This window comes from Oryza sativa, chromosome 1, assembly GCF_034140825.1.
Source record: "Oryza sativa Japonica Group chromosome 1, ASM3414082v1".
NCBI classification, from domain to species: domain Eukaryota; kingdom Viridiplantae; phylum Streptophyta; class Magnoliopsida; order Poales; family Poaceae; genus Oryza; species Oryza sativa.
This window is the reverse complement of record NC_089035.1, coordinates 4984523-5009412: the sequence shown is the minus strand read 5'-3', so window position 1 is coordinate 5009412 and position 24890 is coordinate 4984523. Positions and strand designations below refer to the sequence as shown.

The 24890-nt window shown below is 42.4% G+C and overlaps 2 protein-coding genes and 1 non-coding gene across 3 annotated transcripts; 2 read left to right on the top strand and 1 right to left on the bottom strand.

Moving 5' to 3' along the window:
• The first annotated feature begins 13452 nt into the window (after positions 1-13452).
• LOC4327306 (protein NDL2) lies at positions 13453-16425 on the top strand. Its single transcript, XM_015767514.3, has 11 exons — positions 13453-13591; positions 14233-14332; positions 14429-14526; positions 14624-14712; positions 14807-14867; positions 14955-15041; positions 15124-15201; positions 15290-15346; positions 15453-15508; positions 15598-15733; positions 15836-16425. The coding sequence occupies exons 1-11, from the start codon at positions 13532-13534 to the stop codon at positions 16055-16057; spliced, it is 1044 nt and encodes a 347-aa protein (XP_015623000.1). The 5' UTR covers positions 13453-13531; the 3' UTR covers positions 16058-16425.
• A 907-nt stretch (positions 16426-17332) lies between these two features.
• Positions 17333-17455, bottom strand: LOC112937718 (small nucleolar RNA snoR83). The gene has a single exon (XR_003240378.1). It is a non-coding gene; the product is annotated as a small nucleolar RNA snoR83 (small nucleolar RNA).
• An 874-nt stretch (positions 17456-18329) lies between these two features.
• On the top strand, positions 18330-19715 carry LOC107276840 (heavy metal-associated isoprenylated plant protein 35). The gene is made up of 2 exons (XM_015779262.3): positions 18330-18735; positions 18893-19715. The coding sequence occupies exons 1-2, from the start codon at positions 18546-18548 to the stop codon at positions 19474-19476; spliced, it is 774 nt and encodes a 257-aa protein (XP_015634748.1). The 5' UTR covers positions 18330-18545; the 3' UTR covers positions 19477-19715.
• The last annotated feature ends 5175 nt before the right edge of the window (positions 19716-24890 follow it).

Here is a 24890-nt window from a genome sequence, read left to right as displayed (position 1 = left end):
GGTCATCCCAAATGGTTTATGCTTAGGAACTCAACTCTGACGGCTTTATGCTAGTGTGCTAGTCTAATACAAGAGGATACGAAGAACAAGAGTCATGCATAATAGAAAATCCAAGAAATGCCATCGACATGCATCTGATTTTACGTTTGAGAGAATCCCTTATATGCCACTCCAAATTAACCAGCTCCCGTATATGCCACTTCAACTTGGCTTCTCCCTTTTATGCCACCGATTCAAGTTTCTCCTCCCTTTTATGCCATTCCCGTCAATCCACCGCCAGTTGACCGTTAACTTTATTGTAAAAGGACACATTTGCCCTTGAGAATTAGTATACAACCAATAATATGTATTTTAGTACTAATATAGCTTCTTGATACAACATATGAAAATTGATTTTTTCTGCATCACATGCAATTTTAGCCATTACCATCACAAATAAATTTTCAATATAAGCATGAAATATGCAGTTTTCCAATAATATTTTTAATATAAATAGCATTTTTCACTAGTTCTAACAAAATTTTGTTTACTCAAAAAGGATTTAAAATAAATTAGTTATGATTTTTTGAAGTTTACACATTTTTTAGTTGAGAGGGTATATTGGTCATTTAAGAAAAAAAACTAACATTTGACTAACAGTCAACTAAAACTATAGTGGTGGGAGTGGCATAAAAGTGTGAAAAAAATTGAACTAGTGGCATATAAGAGAGAAGCCAATTTTAAGTGGCATATAAGGGAACTGGTCAAATTCTAGTGGCATATAAGGGATTCTCTTTTACGTTTTGCCATCAGCGAGTGTAAGTATAAGAAAATACGGTAGTACAGGTATCTTTATATAAGAAATGTCATCACCGTCACCCTTCCGTTCATGGGTTTCTGTTAGCAAATGTTAATTTTATCCAAATTAATAACCAAATTGCCCTCATTGTCATAGACCAAGGTCACAAACCTTACCAAAGCAAATTTGGGAAAGACTTTGGTGGGCCAAAGAAAAGTAGATCTTTCCTTCCCCCGGCAGCAGTGGTGCTGTCTGGCGGAGTGGCCGACGGGTGTTGGCGCGGCATACAACCCGCTTGAAAGTCACGGTGACGGCACACACGTAGGGGTTGCCTGCGTGGAGAGGAACTCTGAAAGATAATTTTAACGGTATCAAAATAAGTAGGACAATACATTGTGTACAGCCTTCACAAGGACAAACGGGTCTTTCCACTGTGGCTAACGAAAGCCCATGAATGGAACAGTGACGACAATAGCACTCCTTAAACAATGACGTTTAATGACGTTTGTATGGTCGTATTCCCAGAAACTTGCAATAGTCGAGGGTAAAACGTGAAATTAATTAGACTCTTGTCAATGGTATATTTTGGATTATCTCCATATATAATTATTTCTTATCATGTTCAAATCAACAAAAACACATGTTAAACAAATGGCAGGTAGCTAGATTTGCACAAATAGCTCCTATTCCTTCAAGTCATGAATTCAATACGCATTAACCAGATGTGTACAATATCATGGAAAAGATAGGATGACTTGACCAGCCAATTGGTTCTTGATCATCTGAGATAACCTTTTGTTTCCTAGCCTCTGATTTGTCATGCTCACATTAAGCTAGTTGACGAAGTTAGTGACTAGCTTGGATGTTAGCCGACCATTCCTTTCATACCATATAGGCATCGTCTGGGAATTTGTTACCGACTTACTTCGAAGTTAGGACATTTTTTTCAGATCATCTCTCCCGTAAGATTCATATATCAGTGAGAAATAAGCTATGAAACATATAACAAGGTAAATCCTATTCCATCTATTTCCATCTACTTATCGTTTTAGGGAATCTCATATTAAACTAAGAGGTGCGACAAATTACGTTGCTATCCTCATTAATTACATCATAATCATCTTTTCCATATTAACAATTATTTTTTTGTGAGGAGAACTAGTACGTACGTATGACTGCATAGATAATGAAGGGTAGGATGGGACAGACATTTCTAAAAATGCTTTTAAATGTGATAATGGCAAGTATTTTGATAAAAAATTTAAATGCTAAAACAATGAGAAATTGAGATGGAGGGAGCTTAATGAACATATCTGTATTCAATATAAGTCATGGTGCACGCTGAGCTGTATTTCAAAGTGAGAAGATTTTTCTTCTCTGTAGTATAAGTGTATGGCATAAGAACCAATACTTTTTTTTTAGATAATGGATAAGAACCAATACTTAAATTACTGAAATAATGGACTCATCACTAAGTCATTTTCTTACAGTACTACTCCATAATTCCATGCTTGGCTGAAGCTTACAGATTTATATCTGCTATATATATACATATACATGATATATCTTGAGAATGCACAGCTAGCTGCATAGGGTGTACAGTTGTGCATTGTTTTTTCATTCTGCATGCATTGGATCTGCAGTGCAATTACAAGTTGGTTACTAGTTTAATGTGTTCTTCTGCAAGAGATTGGGAAGGAATGCGAGGTCGCCGTGTGCGAACAACAGACAACATATCTGAAAGGGCAACTTGCCACTAGAAAAAATGTTTGGCTATCTTAACAAGAATGATCAAAACAACAGCAACTTGGCTAGTGCTGACCATGATTGTGCAAAGCGCTGGTAATCTGGTTGACGAGGACTCTTCGCAACAGCATAAGGTCCATCCATTGTGGCAATTAATTGCAACAGTTCAACACCAGCTGCCACTAGGCATTTTTTCTTTCTACAGGCAAGAGTCTATGCACATTACTTGCACACTTTCAGAGACTTGGAAAGTTGGAGGTAGTGTATTTTTCTAATTAAGAGGTACTCCCTCCGTACTCGTAATGGAAATCGTTTTGGACAGCGACACGGTCTCCAAAACATAACTTTGACTTCTTTTTTCTATAAAAATATTTATTGAAAAATGATATATGTATACTTTTATGAAAGTATTTTTCAAGACAAATCTATTCATATAATTTTTACATTTTCAAACTCAACAACTTGAGAATTATTAATGATTTATATTCCCAAGATTTGACTTAAACATTGTCCTAAACGACTTCCTTTATGAGTATAGAGGGAGTAGTAGAGAAGCTTAATCGTGTTTAGTTGTTTACACAAACTAATAATAAAAAAAAGTACATTTTACTCCCGTGGGCTATTTTATTGGAGTACTTACCACTCTAAACTATTTTTGGCTTATTTTATCCTCTAAACTATTATAATTGTTTTACTTTACTGTTCAATAGCATTTTTCTTCTATTTTTTTATACAAGTCATATTTTAAGCTAAAACTTTTTAGATCCATAGATGATGCCATCATCAAAATTTGGAAATAATTTCAATTTTTTTATAATTATTTGCTTAAAATTTAAAACCTCGATGTTTACACCCGTCTTCTTGTTTCCTACATATGTAAAAGTGAAAAAAAAATCTAAAAATGTTTAAAGGTAAGTTAAAATGCGTCTCTATCAGTCCTAACAAAATATTGTGCAAATGGTGACTTATACAGAGAGAAAAAAAAAAGAAATAGCATTATAAAGTAAGGTGAACCGTTTTCAATAATTCGAGGTGTAAATTAAATAAACTGGAAAAATGTTCAGGGGTTAAGTGCTCTGGCAAAATAGTTTGGAAGACCAAAATGACCTTTATCCTGCAGAAACATACGGGGCAGCAGTGTAAATATATGCAGTCCTGCAATTCTGCAAATGCTAGCTTCTAGCGACTCGAATATGCTGATGATCGATTTGCTTATAAACAAAGCATATTTTATAAGAAAAATCTTCCTGGAATATATCGTTGAAGAGTTCAAAGATGCAAAATGCACTTAACCCCAAAGTTTAGGAGACAAAATAATAGTAGAGTACTAATTATATCTTGCTCATTGACTACTAATTAAATACATCGATCCCCTTGCTAGCTAAATGACGCCACAATATTGGATCGATGAATCGATGATGATGCATTGGAACCAGTCAAATTAGAAATAACGAGGAGTATCGATCTTCCAATGGGATCTCCTGATCTCCTTGTACGCATGCATGCAAGAGTATCTCTCTTGTGTGCAATTATATTACTCCCTCTTTCTCTAAATGTTTAACGGCGTTGACTATTTAAAATATGTTTGACCATTCGTTTTATTAAAAACTTTTATGAAATATGTAAAACTATATGTATTATATATATAAGTATATTTAACAATAAATCAAATGATAGGAAAAGAATTAATAATTACTTAAATTTTCTAAATAAGACAAACGATCAAATATTTTTTAAAAAAGTCAACGGCGTCAAACATTTTGAGATGGAGGGAGTATATAGTATACATGCAAATCAACACTCCACAAGTAAACTAGTTTATTACCATGGTGTCATTATCACTCCATGTATACGTAATGCTTTTGACAATCTTTTTGGGATAAGAAAATTAGTGTTTTTGACAAGAGGTGCATTGACATTGGCACAGATAATACTCCTATAATGCAGACGACCGAATTGGGCTATATGTTATTTTAGCCCAATCTTGAGATGGCCATCTTCTTAAGTCAATCTTGAGATTTTTTTCAAAAAAAATTGCATCGATCTCACTTGCAGCTTCATGTGTCCTCCTTTCTCTGGTCGAAATATAATTGAAAGGTTTTGACTTTGCAGTTTTAGAATTGACACTACACTGGTAAAGCACTGATTTTGTTTGTTTGACTAATTCGATCAGCGTTTTGTTTACGCAGTTATGTCAGTCTCATCAGATGAGACTATGATAAAACCTGCTTTTGGTGACTTCATCTCCTGTATTCTGGGCAGTTTTGAGTGACATTCTGTGGGCTTCTGCTCCAGTTTTGGTTCGTTTCCGGCGAGGAAAATCGGCGACGGCTGTTCATTCATGCAAGTCAAATTATATAGGAGTATAATATATACATTACCTTACATAGATGACTTTCTTAACCTGCTTAAACATGCATATTATTTGTTTTCTTCAAGGAACATAACATATTTGGCAATGGTTGTGTGGAGATTGACCACTGGAGTCATTTTCTTTCATTTCAGCGATATGATGCTCCGATTTTTATGCCTTTTCGACGCTGCAACAGACGGCTCATGGATGTATGGACAATATAACTTTGGTTGAAGGTTGAGACGAAAATGAAATCATATCCACTGAACTTCATTCAACCTGTTGATGTTTGTCATTTGTCCATCTAAAAGGGGAATCTTTTGCAGTTGTGCTACTTGGCTGTTGGCTCACCAACATGCACCCATGATGCAAGCTTTTTTCTTCTTCTTTTTTTTTTAAGAAACACGTAGAAACACATACGCTCATAACATCCACACACTTATCTATGTAAACACACACGTACATTCTACCCCTATGATGTAATAGTATTTTGTGATACTTGTGATGTAGATATCTGTTGACGGTTAAAATTGATGTTTTCTATCTAGAAAATTTTTTGGAGGTGGTTAACTTATATAAAAGTAAAACCACATAAATATGGCTAAAGGACAATCAAGGCAATCGTCAGCTCCAATTACCTTTTGCCTAAGGGAAGCCCATGGGCCTTTCGGTCCAATTATCTTTGGCCCACTATTCAATGTGCCTGCGCGTTGAGGTCCACATATACCTTTTCTTTTTCTAGAAAAGGCCCAAATATATTTAACCCGACAATATTAGCTCATCTTGCATTCATGGGCTTAATCTTTTTGTGCCCTTACGTTCGGCCCTTGCTAATCAACAACCAGTCTTGGCTGCTTCTTATTTTCTCCCCCACAAAGAATATAGTTTGCTCTATAGTTGATAAGCCATAGAAAAAAAAATATTACTAGTAGTAATATAAATAATTTATAAATAAAACTTTCATATCGGTGTTTTTTACCAATTGAAAAGCCAATATTATAAAACAAACTACGATGAAAAAAACATAAAAATCAACTTAAAATTAAATTCTAAAATTTAAATTCTGAATGCGGTTGATAAGACAACATGCAAATAATGGAGCTGCCAGAAAAAGAAGAGGCAGAAGTGCAGAACAGATTGACAAACAGCCTATCAAATGATTAAGCAGCAAAGGTAGCCGCATGCAGAATTCATCTTCATTTTAAATACTAAAATTAGGAGCTAGCTAAGCTGGTTGTGTCTAATCATTTCAACGCGGAGCCTGAATCGGTTTGTCGGGAGAGTCCGAGAAGAACATATAGCCCAATTCTAGCCATGGATTAGTAATGGGTTAACTAATTTGCAGTAATATATATATACTCAGATATGAGATCCCAAGATTGTTCTTCCATGTGCCAATCAATCATAGGTTAAGACTGTTGCAACGCCCGGTAGCTTGCAACCAATAGTACGCTACACGCCGCTGCTGTTGATAATTTGAAGGTCGCAACCATCCACACATAGGAAGAATCTACGTACAACCTAGGCTGTATCTTGGAAAAATTTTCAGACACTTTGGAAGGATTTCGGACAAATAATGTTAGGCCGTATTCAAGCTCCAAACATCTCACATGATTTTTCAAACTTGTCCAAGTTCTGAAAAACCAATTCTTCATGCATTGAAGCTGCTAGTTCCACAAACTTCGTCAAACCAAACCACCCTAGAAGAATTTCAGACAAAAATCTCTCGGGCCATATTCAGTTCCAAACATCTCACACGTTTTCTAACTTGTCTGCACAGTTTCAAGTTCTGAAAAACCCAATCCTTCATGCATTCAAGCTACTATCTCTGCAAACTACAAACTAGTACCTTAACTTGCTGCAACAATGGCCTAACCAGACCCTAATTAGAACCCTAATCTCGCAGTACCATCACTGCTACTGGACTCCTAATTAGCGCCATGTCTCCTCTCCTCCAGATTCTTCCTCTGACGAGAGCCGCGTGGGCGCCTCCTGTTCCGATCTCTGCAACTCACCAGTGCTCTTGCTTGAATTATTTGCAGGATCGCACGGCTGCTATTTACTACTGGTCGTCAAGAATGGACAGGCAATCTACTTACCGATGGGTTCTTTCGCCTTCAATGATTCGCATGCATGCACAGGCCGGTACAGCGATTGAACATCATCACCATCGTTCACCTGCATTGCTCCATCAATGGACGATGAAGCCACTGGCACAGTGCCGAGTACTGTACTGAATAATGGGCCATGATATGCTTGTGTGGACGATGAAGATCAGTGCCATGCTGCTGATGCTAACCTTGCTCACCGACAGCCCAAGGAGATTATTTAAAGGAGTTCTTGGTGATAATGTTTATCACGTGGATCAGTTTAGTACTGTAATTTTTGAGAGGTTCTGAACTTGCCCAGCTAACAAGTTTCAGGTCAAAGTGTCAGAAACTTGCTTGTAACTTATCCAGTTTTATGAACTGAATCTACTGAATTGTTTCACGTGTAATTTGTGGGTTCAAAGAGATGGCCAAAGTCTCATGTCTTCTTGTTGTTTTAATTGGTTGTGTAGCCCTGCACTTATTTTAATCAGGTTGCTTGTTCCGATTGATTATAGACAAAATGTTGCTGAAACTAAACGGTATATGGTCCCTACTCGTCTGTGTGCCACTACTTCTGGAACTACCTGCAACTGCTGGCCTGTCATGCAGCTAGCAGCCAGCTTAATTGATGATTGTTTATTGTAATTCCTTTTCCAAATGACCAATGAAGTGTAGTCAATTGATAACTAACAGGCCGAAGCCAACAGATAATACAAAAAAGAACAAAATCTGGACTCTAAGGCAATAGATTAATCAAAGAAGAAATTCAGCAGTGTACGTAATTCAGAAGGTATATGCTGTCAGCCTGTCATACACAGGTATGCACATACACATTACACGCATGACTATAATCTCATTCTGCTTTATTTACAGATGATATGTTAGTGTCATAGATAATGTATGAAAAAAAACATCAGAACTACTTGTGTTTTGCCATGCATTTTGGGCGTCCTTCCTGAATAAACTGTTTCGCTGTAATTATTCAAGGTTTCTCGATGGCAAATTGTTCTGCATATGCACATTTGGTAGATCTCGGATTAGAATTGATTGAGTGGTGTAGATTTGCATCGTCAGTCCCTTTTATTTTGTCCATGTATGCATCCGTGCATGCATGAACAGTAAGAGTAGCTCTCAACTCTCAAGATTAATCTGCATGATCTGTTTTTTTTTAAGGAATCAGCACGAGATTGTGCTATTTCATTAGATATAGGCGTAAAAAAATACATCTCCTAGAGGCAAAAAAGAGCTATACAAAATTACATAAACGTTGTGGTTAACTTAGAAGGAATTCTTCAAGTCGCCTTGCGCCTGCCATTATCCATGTTCTTGCATCTTTCTTTATTTGTGCTATAAGGTTGGGGTCGCTGTTCCTTGTGCTCAAATATCCTTTTTCTTTCCAGATCCTTTGGTTCCTGCATGATCTGTTTGATTCACAGCAAAAACTTTTTCCATGAAAGTGATCGAATTCGATCTGCATCTGTCACGTACTGAAACTCTCTCTCTCTCTCTCTCTCTCTCTCCATCTGTCCATTGACAGAAGAGCCAATCAAGGCGACTATTGCTCGATTTGATTGGCTTCATTGTCGCGATGTTTAGGCAAAATTTTGACAGGTTTGACCGAATAAACAGCATGCGAGATCGAAATGATGTATATGGACAAAACTAACGGAGTAGTATTTTGTTGGCATTGGACCTAACAATAATCCTGACACGAAAAAGTTTAACCGGTGTCTGCCTACTTAATTGCAAGTCAACTGATAACTAACCAATTGCTGGTTACCGCTTACTGCGGCACAACACCTGCATCATATCATATCACTGATCGTCTGAATCGCAACAGTGAAAATTAAGCTAACTTTCTAAAGATAAAAATTCAAGCTAATTTCTAAGCCTTCCTATCGTAGTATCCACGAATTATTATCATCTGAGCAACGACGTGAGGAGGAAGAAGAAGATTAAAGAGAGTAATTAATCCACCCATGGACAGGGAGATCGATCGCCGGCCATTACTGCACGTACACACACGCACGACGTGATGGCCGAGCAGAATTAAGGATTAATAAAGAAGAAGCTTTCGATCTCTCACGGAGGAGACATGGAGCACCACTCGATCGATCTCAGCTGCAATTAAAATCAAATAACTATAGATTAGTACTATCTCCGTTTTTTAAATAGATGACGCCGTCGACTTTTTCTCACATGTTTAACCATTCGTCTTATTAAAAAAATTATGCAAATGTATAAGATATAAATCACACTTAAAGTACTATGAGTAATAAAACAACTCATAACAAAACAAATTATAATTATGTAAATTTTTTGAATAAGACGAATGGTCAAACATGTAAGAAGTTAACGGCGTCGTCTATTAAAAAATGATAGGGAGTAGTATTTTGCTACTAGGTCAGTTGGGTAATTAGACCAACCGACGAACTCTGATGGCGACCTTGGACCGACCGACTGATCCCCTGTGCCACTCGTGCTCGATAGATCGATCAATCGATCGATCTAGCTTTGCAATTTCTGCAGAAAAATTACTAATTAATCAACCTCGTCAGATCCATCCACAAGCCTACAAAGTGTAACCAGTTAATTAATTTACCAGTTGAGTACAGTACTACTACTAGCTAGCTAGCAAGCATTACTGCAGTTGAAGATTAATTAATCAACAGTAATCCGTCATTAGTAGCTAGCAAGTCGAATTGAGCTCCCAAAAGGCTGAGCTAGCTTTTCTTCGGAGCAACAAATTAAACACTGACACTGACACTAACACTTTGGGTTAATTAGGGAATCATTCATTCATTCACGATCGATATGCGAATCCTGAATCCATCACCTGCAGGTCCCAGCTGCTAGCTAGCTGCTGCCTCTCAGCTTCAGATGCATCTGCGATGATTAATTGCGACCTTGCAAATGATTCAATGGAGCGTGCGGTGGTGAGATCTGTGGCATCTGTAGGTTGTTTCACGTGGATCACATTTATGACCGGCTTATGGGCACTTGCTAATTACTAGGAGGAGCTCATCACTGTCTTAGGCCCCGTTTGGCACAACTCTAGCTCCCAACTCCAACTTACCTGGAGCGGGAGCTGTGCCAAACGGTCCAGATTCACCTTTTTTTGGAGTGGAGTTGGCAGAGCTACTCCTAGAAAATGAACTACGGGGGTGGAGCTGGGTTTTTGCTGCTCCACAGCTCCACTCCACCCCAAAAGACCCACTACCTTCTAATATTTTAGTGTATTTACACGAAAATGCCACTCAACTACCCTTTCACCCCTTCTTTCCTCCCGTTCTCTCTCCTCCCCCAATCTTCCTCTCAATCCCGAGCTAGTGCGGCGGCATCGGCGGGCTGCGGCAGCGTTGACGGCGACGGGCAGCGACAGCGGCGGGCGGCGGCGGCTGCGGGATGACGACGGGCGGCACGCACGCGCGGCCGGAGGCTGGCGGCGGGGGGCTGCGGCAGCGGCGGAGAGCGGCTGTTGGGGGACGAGGACGGGCGGCGCGGCGGCGGGGCCAGCAGGTGGCGGCGGCCCATCTTCTTCCCCATCCTCCGACGACGGCCACAACCGGTTGTGGCGGCGTCTGCGTTGGCAGCATACGGGGGCAGCAGGCCGCGGCGCATCGGCGGCGGCAGGCGGCGGCGGCGGCTGCGGGCGGTGTTGCGGTGGCCACGACGGGCAGCACGCGGCGGCGGCGTCGGCAGGCGACTCGCGTGCGGGGGCGTCGGCAGGAGGCAGCCTGGGCGACGGCGGCGGCCTGTGCGGCGGCGCTTGCGCAGCGGCTTGGGAGGCGGCGGAGATGCGTGGGCTTCTCGGCGGCGGTGGCTCGTGGGCTGACTGGCTACGGCGGCAACGTCAAGGCGACGCCTAGAAGGTGTTCGATGAAATGGCGACAAAGGATGTAGAAATATGGAGCTGAGTAATCTAGCCAAACACTTTTTTACCTACCTCAGCTCCTAGAGGAGCTAGCTCTCACTGGAGTTGGAGTTTGGAGTTGGGAGTTGGAGTTAGGAGCTCTACCAAACGGGGCCTTAGGATGCCCTCGGAAGAGAAGATTGTGAACTTCTCTCCTATACATGTAAAACACGGTGGCTTATTAACGCGTTATTAGTTAAGTGTTAGCTATAAAAATATTTTAAATAAATTAATATGATTTTAAAACTAATGTTTTTTTTTAAAAAAAAACTCATCATTTAACTGTTTAAAAAACGTACACGTGGAAAACAAGGGAATAGAAGTTGAAACCTACGTCCGAACGCACCCTAGCTAGCTTCCATCTTATGATCTCACATTCGGAATAAAAAAATTAAGATCTTTTATTATAGTATGGCATTGTGAGATCATCTCCACATGCATATGTGATTAGAAGTTGATAAAAAAACATTTTTAAAAAAAAATATTGACCACCTTTCGTAGCAATGAAAAAGCATTGGCCGAAAATGAAATTAGGGTGTCCTGGTTTAGCTTGAGCTCCCCTTTACCATCCATCCAAAAGGTTTGACAAAGACGACCAAACAAACTGAAAGAAAGCTAAAGATTAAGAATCTAATTAAGCTTGCTTTGTTTGTGTGTGAAAGGGGAGGCGTTTAAAAATTAGGGCAGGGAGAAAAAAAAAAGAAGTATGAGAAACGTTGTTCAGCTGGCAAGTCAACCAAACCGACCACCTGTTAGGCTCTAAAACAATACTAACTTGACAATTAAAGGATCTAATATTTTTCTTATTTTTGTTTTCGGAAATAATATTGGAATATATTATTTTGCCGGCTAAAAATACTTCTCCGGGTCAACGTGTTGAAATTGCATAAAAAAACAAGTTTTAAGAAATAACATACATTTTCTAACCGTTTAGATTTCCTCGCTGGTTTAATTGACTCACATAAAAAACAAACAGAATAAAAGTAGTGCAAAAACCATTTGGGTAGAAAAGTGATTTATATTCAAAAATCCCAAAACAATCGGTATATGTATCTCCAAAAATCTATTAGTAGTAATTAATCAGATTGTACTAGTAGGAGTGTTATTAATTTTGTCGCGACTCACGAGGCAAATCATGGGGGCGCATTACTTACCACTGACAGGTGGCCCCCACCGGACGCGGCCAATCAGGAGAAACCCATGACGCGCTCGAGTGTACCACGTCCGCACCTTTTGTTAGACTGATGTGTGGGCCCCCATCCAGCTCAGCATCTGATGGGCCGCCACCAGCCTGAGCTGGCGCACACAAAAGGCACACCCTGTTTTACTACACGAACTCATAGTGTCTGCCTTCCCGTGTCCAATTTCAAATAAAAATGATTTTTCTAAATTTCATTATATATATATATATATATCCATTCCTTAGGTCCCTCAAACAATTCACACAGTCACACTTTACAAAACTATAATCCCTTCATTCGAAAATAAATACAACTTTCAAACCAAACCACATATGCCAATACATTAAAAAAGAGACTATACTACCCTATTTTATCAAACCTCAATATAATTATTTTTCTCTTTTATCTATACTCATTTAAAAAACATTAGTGGTGCTGGCAGTGAATCTGTCACCGCTATCCCACCATTTCTTTTGTAGTTCAAATTAGCCATTGATATTTTTTGATATTATGGAATAGAGTCCAATATTTGTTTCAAACAAGTGAATATCATATATTTTAATAAGCAAACAAGTGATACTAACATTTGTGATAAAAAATGTATTTTGTCTATAACATATTATAATATACTAGTATATTCTTTTACCCATATAAAGCATGAGTAGTTTGCTAGTCTACTCAAATGCATTTGTAGTCTACTTGCACAAACTCTGATATGATTAATAAAATAAACTTATTTCGAGATAAATAGGAGGAACAAAAAATGAACTTATTCTTATATGGAAGGTGCACGTAGGCTCCTCACAGAATAAATATATATAATGTCTACCAAAATGATTCCAAATAAAACCCCAAAAATGATGGTATGAAAAACAGTTTCGAAAAACGACTTTTTATTCATAATGGCCACAAATATCTCGTGTGCTAGATTTAGCTTGAACGATTATCTAAATAAAAGATTTAGCTTGAACGACAAATACGTCAAAATTGGCATGAAAAAGAAGGGGAAAAAATGTTTAATGCCTTCCACGGGGGGTCAACCCGTTTGGTGCCCGTAGCAAGCGACGATCGGCCCAAGCTGTCACAAGCGCGAAAACGCTAACCCCACACACCACCGGTCAAACGCGTGAGGAGGAAGGTCATTGACAGGTGGGGCCCACCTTCAACGGGTGGATCCCATGAAACAGGCAATCCACCCTCCCTCTCCTCTCCTCTCTCTCCCGCCATATTCTGGTCACCTCCGGTGAGCTCACCGCCGTCGGTGGTTTGCGCTCATTCTGGGCAAGCCAAGCCAAGCCACCCTCTCCTCTCTCTCTCTCTCTCCTCTCGCGGTTGTATATATACGCGAGCAAATATATGCGAGGAATTTAGGCAGCGAGGAGAGAGAGAGAGAGAGAAGAGGAGAGGTTGGTGGCAGAGGAGGAGGAGGAGGAGGAGGAGGAGAAGCTTCTAGAAGGGGAGCGGGGCGGCATGGGGGACTCGAGCCGGTCGGTGTCCATCGACGTGGAGCGGATCTCCTTCGGCGGCAAGGTCCGTGCGCTCTGCTTTCGGTCTCTCCCGTTTCTTGCTTGATTCCCCTCCTTCAAGCTTGGTTTGGTGGGGATTTGTGTTTTGGTTTCATGGTGGTTAAGGTAGGAGCGGGGATATTCCTGCTCCCTGATTTTGGTTTCTTGCTGTTCTTGATTAGAGCAGCAAATGCTTCAAATTTTTGGGGGTGCCATGGAGCTCCTTTTCGTTACTGTTCACTTGTTCAGGGACATTGCACAAATTAGGAGCATTAGATTAGATGCCTATGATTTTGGTCAGTAATAGCTAGTTCTTGCAGCTCCTCGTTTTGTTATGGTTGCAATGTTACTCGAGCCGTAGGAGCAGGAAGAGAGGAAAAACAAAAATACACGCAAAAATGTAGCATCTTTGTTTGCTTTTAATGTTAATTAAGAACGGAAGCCCCTACGCTACAGCTTCCAATTAGTGCTTATCAACGCAATGACAACGAGAATCTCTCTTATGTTGCTTCTATTTGTTAAGCAATGTCGGTGGAGGTTTCACCGAGGGGAAGCAATACCTCTTGGTTAATTGCTGGTTCTGATTGATTATTCATTATACTATTGTTTCAAATAGGATTGTCAAATCCCAATGGGCTAAATTTGTGTCCTGTGTTTTTTTACCAGGAACACCGAGTGCGAACCAGATATGGCTCTGTATCTGTTTCTGTATTTGGAGATGAAGACAAGCCGGCGCTCATAACATACCCGGATGTAGCTCTAAATTGTGAGTTTTCTGATGACCTTTCAAGTTTGTAGGTGAAAGCTTGCTAATTTTTCCATGGCAGGGTAGCTGATGTTGCTATTTTTTTTTGTTTGGTAGATATGTCTTGCTTTCAAGGATTGTTCTTCTGCCCAGAGGCCGCGTCGCTGTTGCTTCACAATTTTTGTATTTACCACATCACTCCTCAAGGTCATGAGGTCAGTCATGATGGCTCTTTCTTACCCAATATTATGTAAGCATTCACTGTTTGCCCGTATTTGCTCTGATACTTACATGTGTTATTTTGTCCTACAGTTGGGAGCGGCTCCAATTTCATCCGATGTGCCCGTGCCATCTGTTGATGAGCTTGTGGATCAAGTCGCGGATGTTCTTGATTTCTTCGGGTACTGTATCACGACACTGGCCAAATTGCGCCTTATAATCGGCTGGTGCTTGATCGACGCCTCTAATGCTGTGCTTCTGGCTTTGCTCATACAGATTAGGATCTGTGATGTGTTTGGGTGTCACTGCCGGTGCCTACATTCTCACCCTCTTTGCAGTAAGTATTACTCTGAGCAGTTATTTCAAAGCTTGCCTTGTCTTTTCTTTTTCTTTTTCTTAAGAATGTATGTATACATTGTCACAGACAAAATACCGGGATAGAGTGATTGGCCTTATGCTAGTTTCGCCGCTATGCAAAGCCCCTTCTTGGAGCGAGTGGTTGTACAATAAGGTACTAACATACATTTAAATCTGTCGGTACTGCAGTATTGGTAATGTGTTCTGTGAATTAACCTCAAACTCTTATGTACCAGGTATTATTAAACTTGCTTTACTATTATGGGAGTCGTGGGCTAGTCAAGGAATGCTTGCTTCAGCGGTATTTTAGCACGGTATACTTGGTCTTCTGTTAGCTGCTTTTTATTTGCATCCTTTTATGTATATCAGCTTCGCTCAACAGTTTTCTGATGCTATGTGCAGGAAGTTCGTGGGAATGGACAAGACCCTGAATCAGAGATTGTGCAAGCCTGTAGAAGTGTAAGTAGTTCATCTCCTCGTCAGCTTTCTGATATGATTTTGACAAGATTGGTAGCTGTCTACTTATAGAAAGTTAGTCTGAAGCAATAGGTTTCCTTTTATGCAGTTACTTCATGAGCGACAGGGATCTAATGTATGGCGATTCCTTCAGGCGATAAACGAGTAAGTGGACAAATTATCTTCTGTGCATTGCCTGAACATGCAAAGAAACAGGATTTGAACATACTCAAGTGAATTTTTCCATCCATCAGGAGACATGACCTGACGGAAGCGTTGAAGAAGCTTCAGTGTCGGACACTGATTTTTGTGGGAGAGAACTCACAGTTCCACGACGACGCAGTCCATATGACCACAAAGCTAGACCGGAGATATTGCGCCCTAGTCGAGGTATAAAGACCATATCACAATTTAACAGCTGACATAGCAAATTGATGATCCATACGCAGAGTAAGGCAAGTTCTGAATGTGCATTTCGCCTCTAAATCGCAGGTTCAGGCATGCGGGTCACTCGTCACCGAGGAGCAACCGCACGCGATGTTGATCCCCATGGAGTACTTCCTCATGGGATATGGGCTCTACAGACCTTCCCAGCTGGATAGCAGCCCCCGGAGCACACTGAACCCATTCTGTATATCGCCTGAACTTCTGTCACCGGAGAGCATGGGAGTGAAGCTGAAGCCCATCAAGACTCGGATCTCGCTCAAAGTTTAGCAATTGGCAAATGAATGAATCCTTGATGGCCTGACAATACAAGCTCATGAAGGTGGAACACTGCATGGGCTAGTCTGAATTCAGATGGTCACTGCCAGCAAGTTTTGGTACCTCCAGTGATGCAGCTAATGGCAGTTTTTTTTTTCTTTTCATTGTGGTTAACTGATATAATCTGTATCGATGTGTTATTAGGCAGAGGTGGGAGTGAGTTTGTAGGGGAGAAGGGTGGGTCTGTTTGTTCATATGTTTGTAGTCAGAAACACATGTATATCTCATCACATCGTTCCATACGAGAAAAAGAAGAGAGAAAATGATAGAAGCAGAATTTTGTTGTGAAAAAGTTTCATAAAGAAATTATTATTTTTACATCTGTTTAAACACGCTGCCATTCTTAAACTTGAGGCTGTGTGCGCTGCTGTCGGTGTACATTGATAATGTGAACCATTGGCACAAGACTCGCAGATTCCTACCACTGTTTTTGTTTCTGGTTTCTTGTCACCTTGATCTGCACCATGGAGCGAGTAGTGGCGAAGATTGGAAGGTCGTCAGGGATGGTCCACTGACGCAGGCATGAGCTAAGCAGACCTCTCATCAGGCCCTTGTTTAATTTCAAATTTTTTCTTCAAACTTTCAACTTTTCCATCATATCAAAACTTTCCACACACATACAAACTTCCAACTTTTACATCACATCATTCCAATTTCAATTTCAACCAAACTTCCAATTCATTCCAATTTCAATTTCAACCAAACTTCCAATTTTGACGTGTACTATCCACAAGTTGTCCTGCCTTTGTTTCAGAGCTCCAACAAAAGCTGCTCGACCATTTCGAGTCATACGCACGCCACCAATCGTAAGTTCGTAATGTAGGGGTAATTCTCTTTGGTTTACTAGGTCTTTATCACGTTTCATAATGGCAAATTAACAGGCCTATAAGTAAGGTTAATCCTTGCTTGTCAATTAACCGTTCAACATATTTCCGCACAACACTAAAAAGAAGGTTATTGCCGTGTTCTTGCGGTAACAGTTGAACATCTTTGGATGATATTCTTATATGTTCAATCGTTCGATGCCTCTGTTAAATTTGGCATATCCAAATTTACTGCTTTTATGATTACTTGTATTTCTACCAATATAAACATCACCCTGTCTATTGATCTCGGTGGATTTCAGAAGATGGTTTGTTCGTTCTGCGCAACGCATCCCAAGCGAAACTTTTCGCAAAAACAAAACAAAAAAACAAACGGAGAAAACAAGTTTTGAAATCATTTGTGTATTGTGTGGCCAGTTACTAATGAAGCACCTCCAGTAAGAGGAAGGGGCTATCAGCGAAACTGCCAGCATCGATCTCGGCCTCCCATGAATCAGAAGAACAGCTAAGCGAGTTAATCCGGGATTATGAAGGCCATCAACCCAGCAAAAACACCATTGCACAAACGCAAACAAACAAACATAGATCTCGCGGGAGAGAAGTAAAAAAAAAGAAAATGTTCCAAAATCACCCTGCCACCCAGCATCACGAGGAGACGACATGGATGGAGCTCGTCGGATGAATCTGAAGCACAAGGATTCATCTACGCCCGCAACGGAACCGACGCGGCACCAGCAATAAATCCACCCGGTTCTCTCAAAGGCGATCAAGAACACACCACCAAAATCACAAATTCAAAAACTAGAAAATCAAAATCACCAAAATCACTAAGATGCGAGAGAATCAAGTAGATGAAGATAGGAGAAACTAGAGGCAGGAACAGAACAACCACCCCTGCTCCGCCATGGCCACGACGGAGAGGAGATCCGCTAGGGTTTCATGTACGCGGCGGCGGCGGAGGAGGCGGATGGGGACGAGGTGAACCGGCGCTCTCGAGCGCTTCATATAGGGCGCGGCGGGGCAGCCGGGCCCATGGGCCGTGATCCGTGGGCCGTCAGCCGTAGGATGATATGCGCGGGGATAAGTTCACTTTGTGACCCTGAAAAGTGATCGAAATCTAATCCATAACCCTAAACCACCAAACCGGATATCCCGACCCCCAACTCTCAAAACCGGTGCAATTTTACTCCCTCGGTGGTTTTGGAGGGCGGTTTTGCTGATGTGGCGCCTACGTGGCAATATTGAGTCGGTCTTCTTTTCAAGTGGCGTTGACGTGGCACCTAGGTGGCATTAGAAATAAAAAAATATGTGTGGGACCCATTTGTCATTGTATGGGTGGGACCCACTGACATGTGGGGCCCACATAAATCATCCTCTCTTCATCCTCCCCCCCCCCCCCTCCCCCCTCTCTCTCTCTCTTCCGTTCAGCAAGCGGTGGCCATGGGACAGGGGCCAGCGGCGGCGGCGGCGGCAGCGGGTGGGAGCCGACGGTGGCGACGGGAGGGCGGGCAGGCGAGGGGCCGGATCCCCTAGTGGGAGGACGAGGGGAACGGCTGCGAGCGGGAGCCGGCGGCGGACCTCACTCCCGGGGAAGACGCTGCTCCGGTGACGCCACCATGAGCCGATGGTGGGGAGCAAGCAGGCATCAAGGGAGGAAGATGGAGGGCAGGATGGCAAGCTCGAGCTCACCGATTCCAATCCCCTCTCTCTCGCCTCCGTCTTCTCACCAGCGGTCTCCTCCCCTTACTCCCCGTCTCCTTGCTCATGCTTGCGGGAGGAAGGTGATGAAAGCCATAAGCCTGAAAGGTATCGAGATCATTCACTTCTCCTGTGTTCTTGTTATTCATCTGAGACGCTGAAAATTTGTTGTTTCGTCAGAGATGCTGAATTTGTGTTTGTGTGCATGAATCTTGTGCTTCGTCAGAGATGCTGAATTTTGTGTTTGTGTGCATGGATTTTGCAGGCGTGCTGAGGACTGAGATCAACCCGTCGCTCGACAAGGTGACCGTCGTCGGTGACGTGGACAGCAGGGTGCTCGTCCAGAAGCTCTCGAAGGTCGGCAAGATCGCCGAGGTGATGGCGCCGCCGCCGCCGTCACCGGCTGCGCCTTCGGAAGAAGGCAAGAAGAGCAACAGCAATGGCGGCGAGAAGCCGACCTCGCCGGCGGACGAGAAGAGCGCGCGCAAAGACGAAGGCAAGGACGGCAAAGGCAACAAGTCGCCAGCGACGGCGGCGGCGTGCAAGCAGGAATGCAGCAAGTGCACGGCCAGGAAGGAAGCCGCCACACGCGCCGACGAGGCTGGCCGCGCCGGTGGGAAGACGGCATCGTCCAAAGACGCCACCACCAAGAGCAGCGGCGACGGCGACAAATCTGAACCAGCGGCGGTGGCAGTGGAGTACCAGTACCACCACCACTACAACTGGGCGGAGCCGGCCATGGTGGTGCCGGTTCACCTCCCGTACTTCGCAGCGAATGCGACGCCGTACTACGCCGGAGGCTACTACCCGATGCCGCCGCCGATGTCGGTGCTCCGTCACCCTTCTTAGCTCCGGCCACAGCCGTCACGCTTCGACGAGGACAACACCGCCGCCGGCTCCTGCCCGTCGCTGGCCCCCGTCCGCCGCTGGCCCTCGTCCCACGGCTGCCGCTCGCCCGAAGGTTGATGAAGAGAAAGAGAGAGAAGGGGAGGATGAAGAGAGGATGATTTATGTGGGCCCCACAGGTCAGTGGGTCCCACCCATACTTTTGGTGAATGATAAATGGGTCCCACATTTATTTTTTTTTATTTCTAATGCCACCTAAGCGCCACGTGAAAAGAAGACCGAGTCAATATTGCCACGTAGGCACCACATCAGTAAAACCGCTGAGGGAGTCAAATTGCACCGGTTTTGAGAGTTGGGGGTCGAGAAATCTTGTTTTGTGGTTTAGGATTATAGATTAGATTTCGACTACTTTTGAGGGTCACAAAGTGAACTTATTCCTATGCGCGGCGTTGGGTTGGGCCGTGCCGGGCAGCAATTCTAATGGGCCTACATTACAAGCTTTTGATCCTAGCCGCACGTACGCCTCCATCCAACGGTTGTCTTGGACCCAGTAGGGGCTCGGAGAATTCTTTTCCGACCCCCAACGGTCGGAGAGTTCGCTGTGACTTGTGGGCTGTGCTGTGTGGGCCGGAGATTCAGCCCATGTATGGCGCCGCATACCGGCCCATGGTCTCGCTCTATCCACTCATCCATTCAATTGAACTGAAAACCATTTCTTCATCTGCTTCCTCTGCTCTTGACTGTCTTCAGTTCGCCATCAAAAAAAAAAAAAAAGACTGTCTTCAGTTCTGCCACCGACTGTTGAAATGCTCTGTGTCTTCAGATCAAACCTGCCTCTTTCATACTGAAACTCTGAAACACACGGTTGGTAACTTGGTAGTATGATGATCTCTCAGGCCATAAACTCTCTGAAACTCTGAATGTTTTTTGGAATGTTTGGTCAGGTTTCAGAGACAGTCAATTCAGCTGTCAAACAGTGGCTGCTGCCCGGCAAGTCCAGGTGTATCGAAAGAAACGCGTAGAGAAGCGACGAGCCTGATGGTTTGCATCCATTGACCATTGTGAACTAGCTGAGCTCGATCGAGTTTGAAAACTTTCATAAAACCTGTTCAGTTGTTTTCATGGCAAAGGAATTTTTTGTGATGTGATTGTGAACCCTGCCGTGCATGTTTGGTGCCTGTAGATTTCACAGCTGGTCCTTGGATGCATGCCATACATGTGTTTTTGTCACCTCTCACCTATGGCCTTCTTCTAGACTGAATGATATGAACAGTGTTGTCGTAGTTACTAACCAGGTACTTGGTTTTACCAGGTCATTTGACCTCACATTTTCTTCGTGACAATATTTAGAAGAGAAAAAATGTAGAAAAACAAGGAGACACGTTTGGTGTAAGATAATGCTGCCTCCGTTACAGAATGCGAGAGGCTTAGTTTTGTCTCCTAAATCAAACTTATCTAGTTTTGACTAAATTTGTAGAAAAATATATTAATATCTACAATATCTAATAAAACTAATTTTATGATGTACATGTCGGTGCAAATTTTTTTCAAAGCTAGATAACTTTGACTTATGACAAAACTAAAACCTCTTATATTCTGGAACGGAGTAGTATTCAACTATTTAATTTGGAGACCGGAGATTCAATTTTCATGGGGCGATCTTAACGAGGGAGTTAAGATTTTTTTGGGGGAGTTGAGATCTTAACATTATGTCTTTGATGGGTGATGAGTCCTGTGTTGGGCAAACTGCGGTTTAATAAATTGATGATGGTGCATGTGATGACTTTTGCGCCGTTCTTGGCAGATCAAACATCACATTCCAACAAAAAAACATTGAGGAGTAGGAGAATTATTAAGGATGGCGAGTTGGTGACACAAACGTTAATTTGGACGCGACCGGATGCAGTTCTCTATCAATTAATGGATCTCGAGCTTAAAATGAAGTACTGCATTTTTTGTATTGTGTTTATATGTTTCAGACATTCAGTAAAGTGTTTCAGCCAAAAAGGAAATATGGGAATAATTTAGAAGACATAAAGTGCGGCTGAAATGGACATGCTCCGTAGTGTTTTGCTATCCAAATTGATATTCCTTAATGATTTCCAAACGGATTGGATTCTTCTCCAGAAAAAGAGATGGATTTTCCCAACGGATTGGATTCTTCTCCGAAAAAAGAGTTGGATAGAAGGGAAAGGAATTCTTCAGTACAACTTCTTGCAGGAGAACCAGACAAGATGCAGGATTCTGGTGCTGGATATCTATCTGAAACTGTACTGGTTTTGGTTCCTTTGCAATTAATTCACCAAGAATAGCATCCCCCACTCAACATCTGCTTTGGATATAGATACCCCTCCTACCTTGTCACAGCTTCCTTTTCATGCCTGGATTTGTCACTCACAAGGGGCAGAATCACTGGAGAAAGAAAGACAGCAGTAAGAGCATCTCCAACAGCCTCCTTATCCCACTCTTCAAGTTAAATTTTAGCAATTTTGGATCAAAAACACACTCCAACAGCCTAGCTAACTGGCTGGCCAAACTTCTCCCCACGCTGGCCAACTTTGGCCAGCCAAAAGCGCCTCTCCAATCGTGGGCCCCACGCGTTTTCCCCACCCTCCGCCAGCGCAACCCTCCGCCCCCAGTGGCCAGTGCCGAGGCCACCGTCGTCGTCGTCGGGGGCGCCATCGTCGTCGTCGCCGAGGTCGCCGTTGTCGGGGTCGTCGTCGTCGAGGTCGTCAGGGCCGCCATCATCGTCGTCAAGGTCGTCGTCGAGGTCGTCGTCGGGGTCGTCAAGGTCGTCGTCGGGGTCGTCAAGCGCCGCCTCCCACCTCATCCGCCTCCCACCTCCCCGCGCCTCCCGCTGTCTCCCGCCTTTCCCCGCCGCCTCCCGCCGCTTCCCAGCCGCCTCCCCATGCCGCCCCTCCGGCCTCCGCCGCGTCGGTGCCCAACCTCCTCCAGCGCCGCACCTCCGCCCCACTGCCGAGGCCACCGTCGTCGTCGTTGGGGGCGCCATCGTCGAGGTCGTCGTCGGGGTCGTCGACCGCCGCCTCCCACCTCCCCGCGCCTCCCGCCTCCCCGCGCCGCCTCCCGCCGCTTCCCGGCCGCCTCCCCGCGCCGCCTTCCACCTCCCGCCTCCCAGCGCCGCCGCACCACCGCGCCATACGTCGGCCGCCTCGACGGGAAGGAAGGGGAGTAGAAGAAAAGAGAAAGAAGGGGAGGGAGAGAGGAAGAAGAGGGGAGAGGGGCTGACATGTGGGTCCGATTTTATTTTGGAGAGGATTAATAGAGAGTCTGTTGGAGTGAGTGCCTAGTTTGACTAGTTAAATCAGATGGAGAGTTGGCTATATGGGTGTTTGGAGAGTTCGATTTGGAGAGGCTGTTGGAGATGCTCTAACTTTGCAAGAAACAAGGTTGGTGCAATGGTGCTTCTGTGATGGATTGATGGATGGATCATTGCACAGAGTATCATTGCTCTTCACTTTAAGATGATGAATCTACTGTACAAGAGGACATGCCGTTGAAGTTTCTTTTTCATTCTCAGTTGTGCAATATCATTTTATTCCAAGGAGCTAGAAGCACTTTGCAATGCATCAATTAAGCATATCATTATCACGTAGACCTATTAAACCAGTAGAATCCAATAATAACAATAATAATAATGCATTGAAATCCAAATGGCATCTCATCTATCATGAACAGGCACAGATGATCAACACTTCAACAGGAAATGTTTTGTTCACTACAGTAGATCCTCTAGCACCTAACACAGCTATAATAAGTTCCTTTGAAGGAGTGTCTCTTGTGCCACTTCAAATCATTGGTTCAGTAGGGTATTGTAGCATTTGCATGATGCCATTGAGAAGCTTTTTTTTTTTTACAATATAAATAAAGAATTCAGAAGTGGTAGGATTTTTTCCATGTGTTTCACAACATAAGCCTCCAAGAACACGGAAATAAGGGCTTTGCCAGGAAAGCACAATTGCGCTGTGCTTAATTGACTAGTAAAGTTAAGCTGGGATATTGCCCATTTGTATATACTAACAAAAAATTTTAAAATGCAATTGAAGTGATAATTTGGATGTGCCCCCCTTCATTTCGCAACTTTGTTTTATTTACTTTCGTTTGGTGTGGATTACAACTAACTCTAATGTGGTGGTTGTCCAAATCTAGTCATGGAATTTAAAAGGCTAAAGAGAGACCTTGCTGTTGATAAGGAGAAAGATGAGTTCATCAAAAACTAAGAATTTCCCATACCTAAGTTGGGTGCACAAAGTACAGATGTTTCTAGTAAATTAATAATCCACCAATTTCAGACTGTAACTCATCCAGTTGGATTTATATACAAGGAGAAGAACAAATAGAACAGTTGCCTGATTTTTTTATTTCATGAAACTCAAAAAAAATAGCACATAGTTTCTAATGCTATGCAGGTTCATAAGGTCCAAAGTACCGGAATCTCTCCCTTTTGTGGTTGTTATAGCGAGACCTTTTCCTAATTTCGTCCAATCCTGGATCTTGGCACCTAACCTTGATAAGTATGCTTGCTTGCATTAATAAGGGCTTCTCTGCTCTGTGTTTATTTTCTTGTTATTTGGCCAATGCCCTTTATTCTTGACATGGGACAAATTGAAGAACAACACAAGAAATCTTCACCTTAACCAACTACTTCATATTCTCCCTCTTTTTTTGTCACATCCAGTCACATTAAAATCTCATCCTCAATTTTATACTGTTTCAATCTGAATATTCTTAGTCAAAGCAGAGCAAACTAGTATCTCAAATGAATCTTGAATTTTCTTTTTTTAATCTTGGGAGGTTAGCTGAGGTTGCAGTGTGTTTCTTATCGATTTATTATTTGATCTAGACGAGCTGACAAAATAGACTTTCCACTTCAAATCGCTCTCATTACGTTTCTAGAATTTTTTTTTGTGTGGCAACAAACAAAATAACATAATATTATTCCGGACGTTATGAAAGGACATGTATGGACCAAAGTATGCTTTTCTTAACGATGACGTCAGCATACACCTCGGACACTGAGGTCTTAGTTTCACATCACAAAATGAAAGTTTCTCTATAAATTGTTCTGGTCCAAACTAAGAAAGCAATTAATAGCTACTCAATCCAATCTAATCTCGAAACAATTTCGATAATATCGATGCCATCATTTTGCTTCTAGATCAAACAAAAAACATTTTTTTTACCCAATTTCTTTTGTGGCATGGCATACACGTTCAGCACAACATTAAAAAAAAACTCACTCTCTGTCTATTTTTAAAAACAATTTCAGGCCATGAAGAAAACAAATTCTCTTTTCCAATCAGTTGACCTTGCCAGGATAAAAAGGCAGGTGCAGTGGCAAAAATGCACAAGCAAAGGTATAAGATTCCTGATATGAACCATACAAACATGATTTTCAT

Excerpts from the sequence above, each read along its gene's own strand:
- LOC4327306 (XM_015767514.3), top strand. The coding sequence starts at position 13,532 with ATGGGGGACTCGAGCCGGTCGGTGTCCATCGACGTGGAGCGGATCTCC. Across the intron at positions 13,592-14,232 it reads GGATCTCCTTCGGCGGCAAG|GAACACCGAGTGCGAACCAG; the intron begins GTCCGTGCGCTC and ends TTTTTTTACCAG. Across the intron at positions 15,347-15,452 it reads TTGTGCAAGCCTGTAGAAGT|TTACTTCATGAGCGACAGGG; the intron begins GTAAGTAGTTCA and ends CCTTTTATGCAG.
- LOC107276840 (XM_015779262.3), top strand. The coding sequence starts at position 18,546 with ATGAGCCGATGGTGGGGAGCAAGCAGGCATCAAGGGAGGAAGATGGAG. Across the intron at positions 18,736-18,892 it reads GAAAGCCATAAGCCTGAAAG|GCGTGCTGAGGACTGAGATC; the intron begins GTATCGAGATCA and ends TGGATTTTGCAG.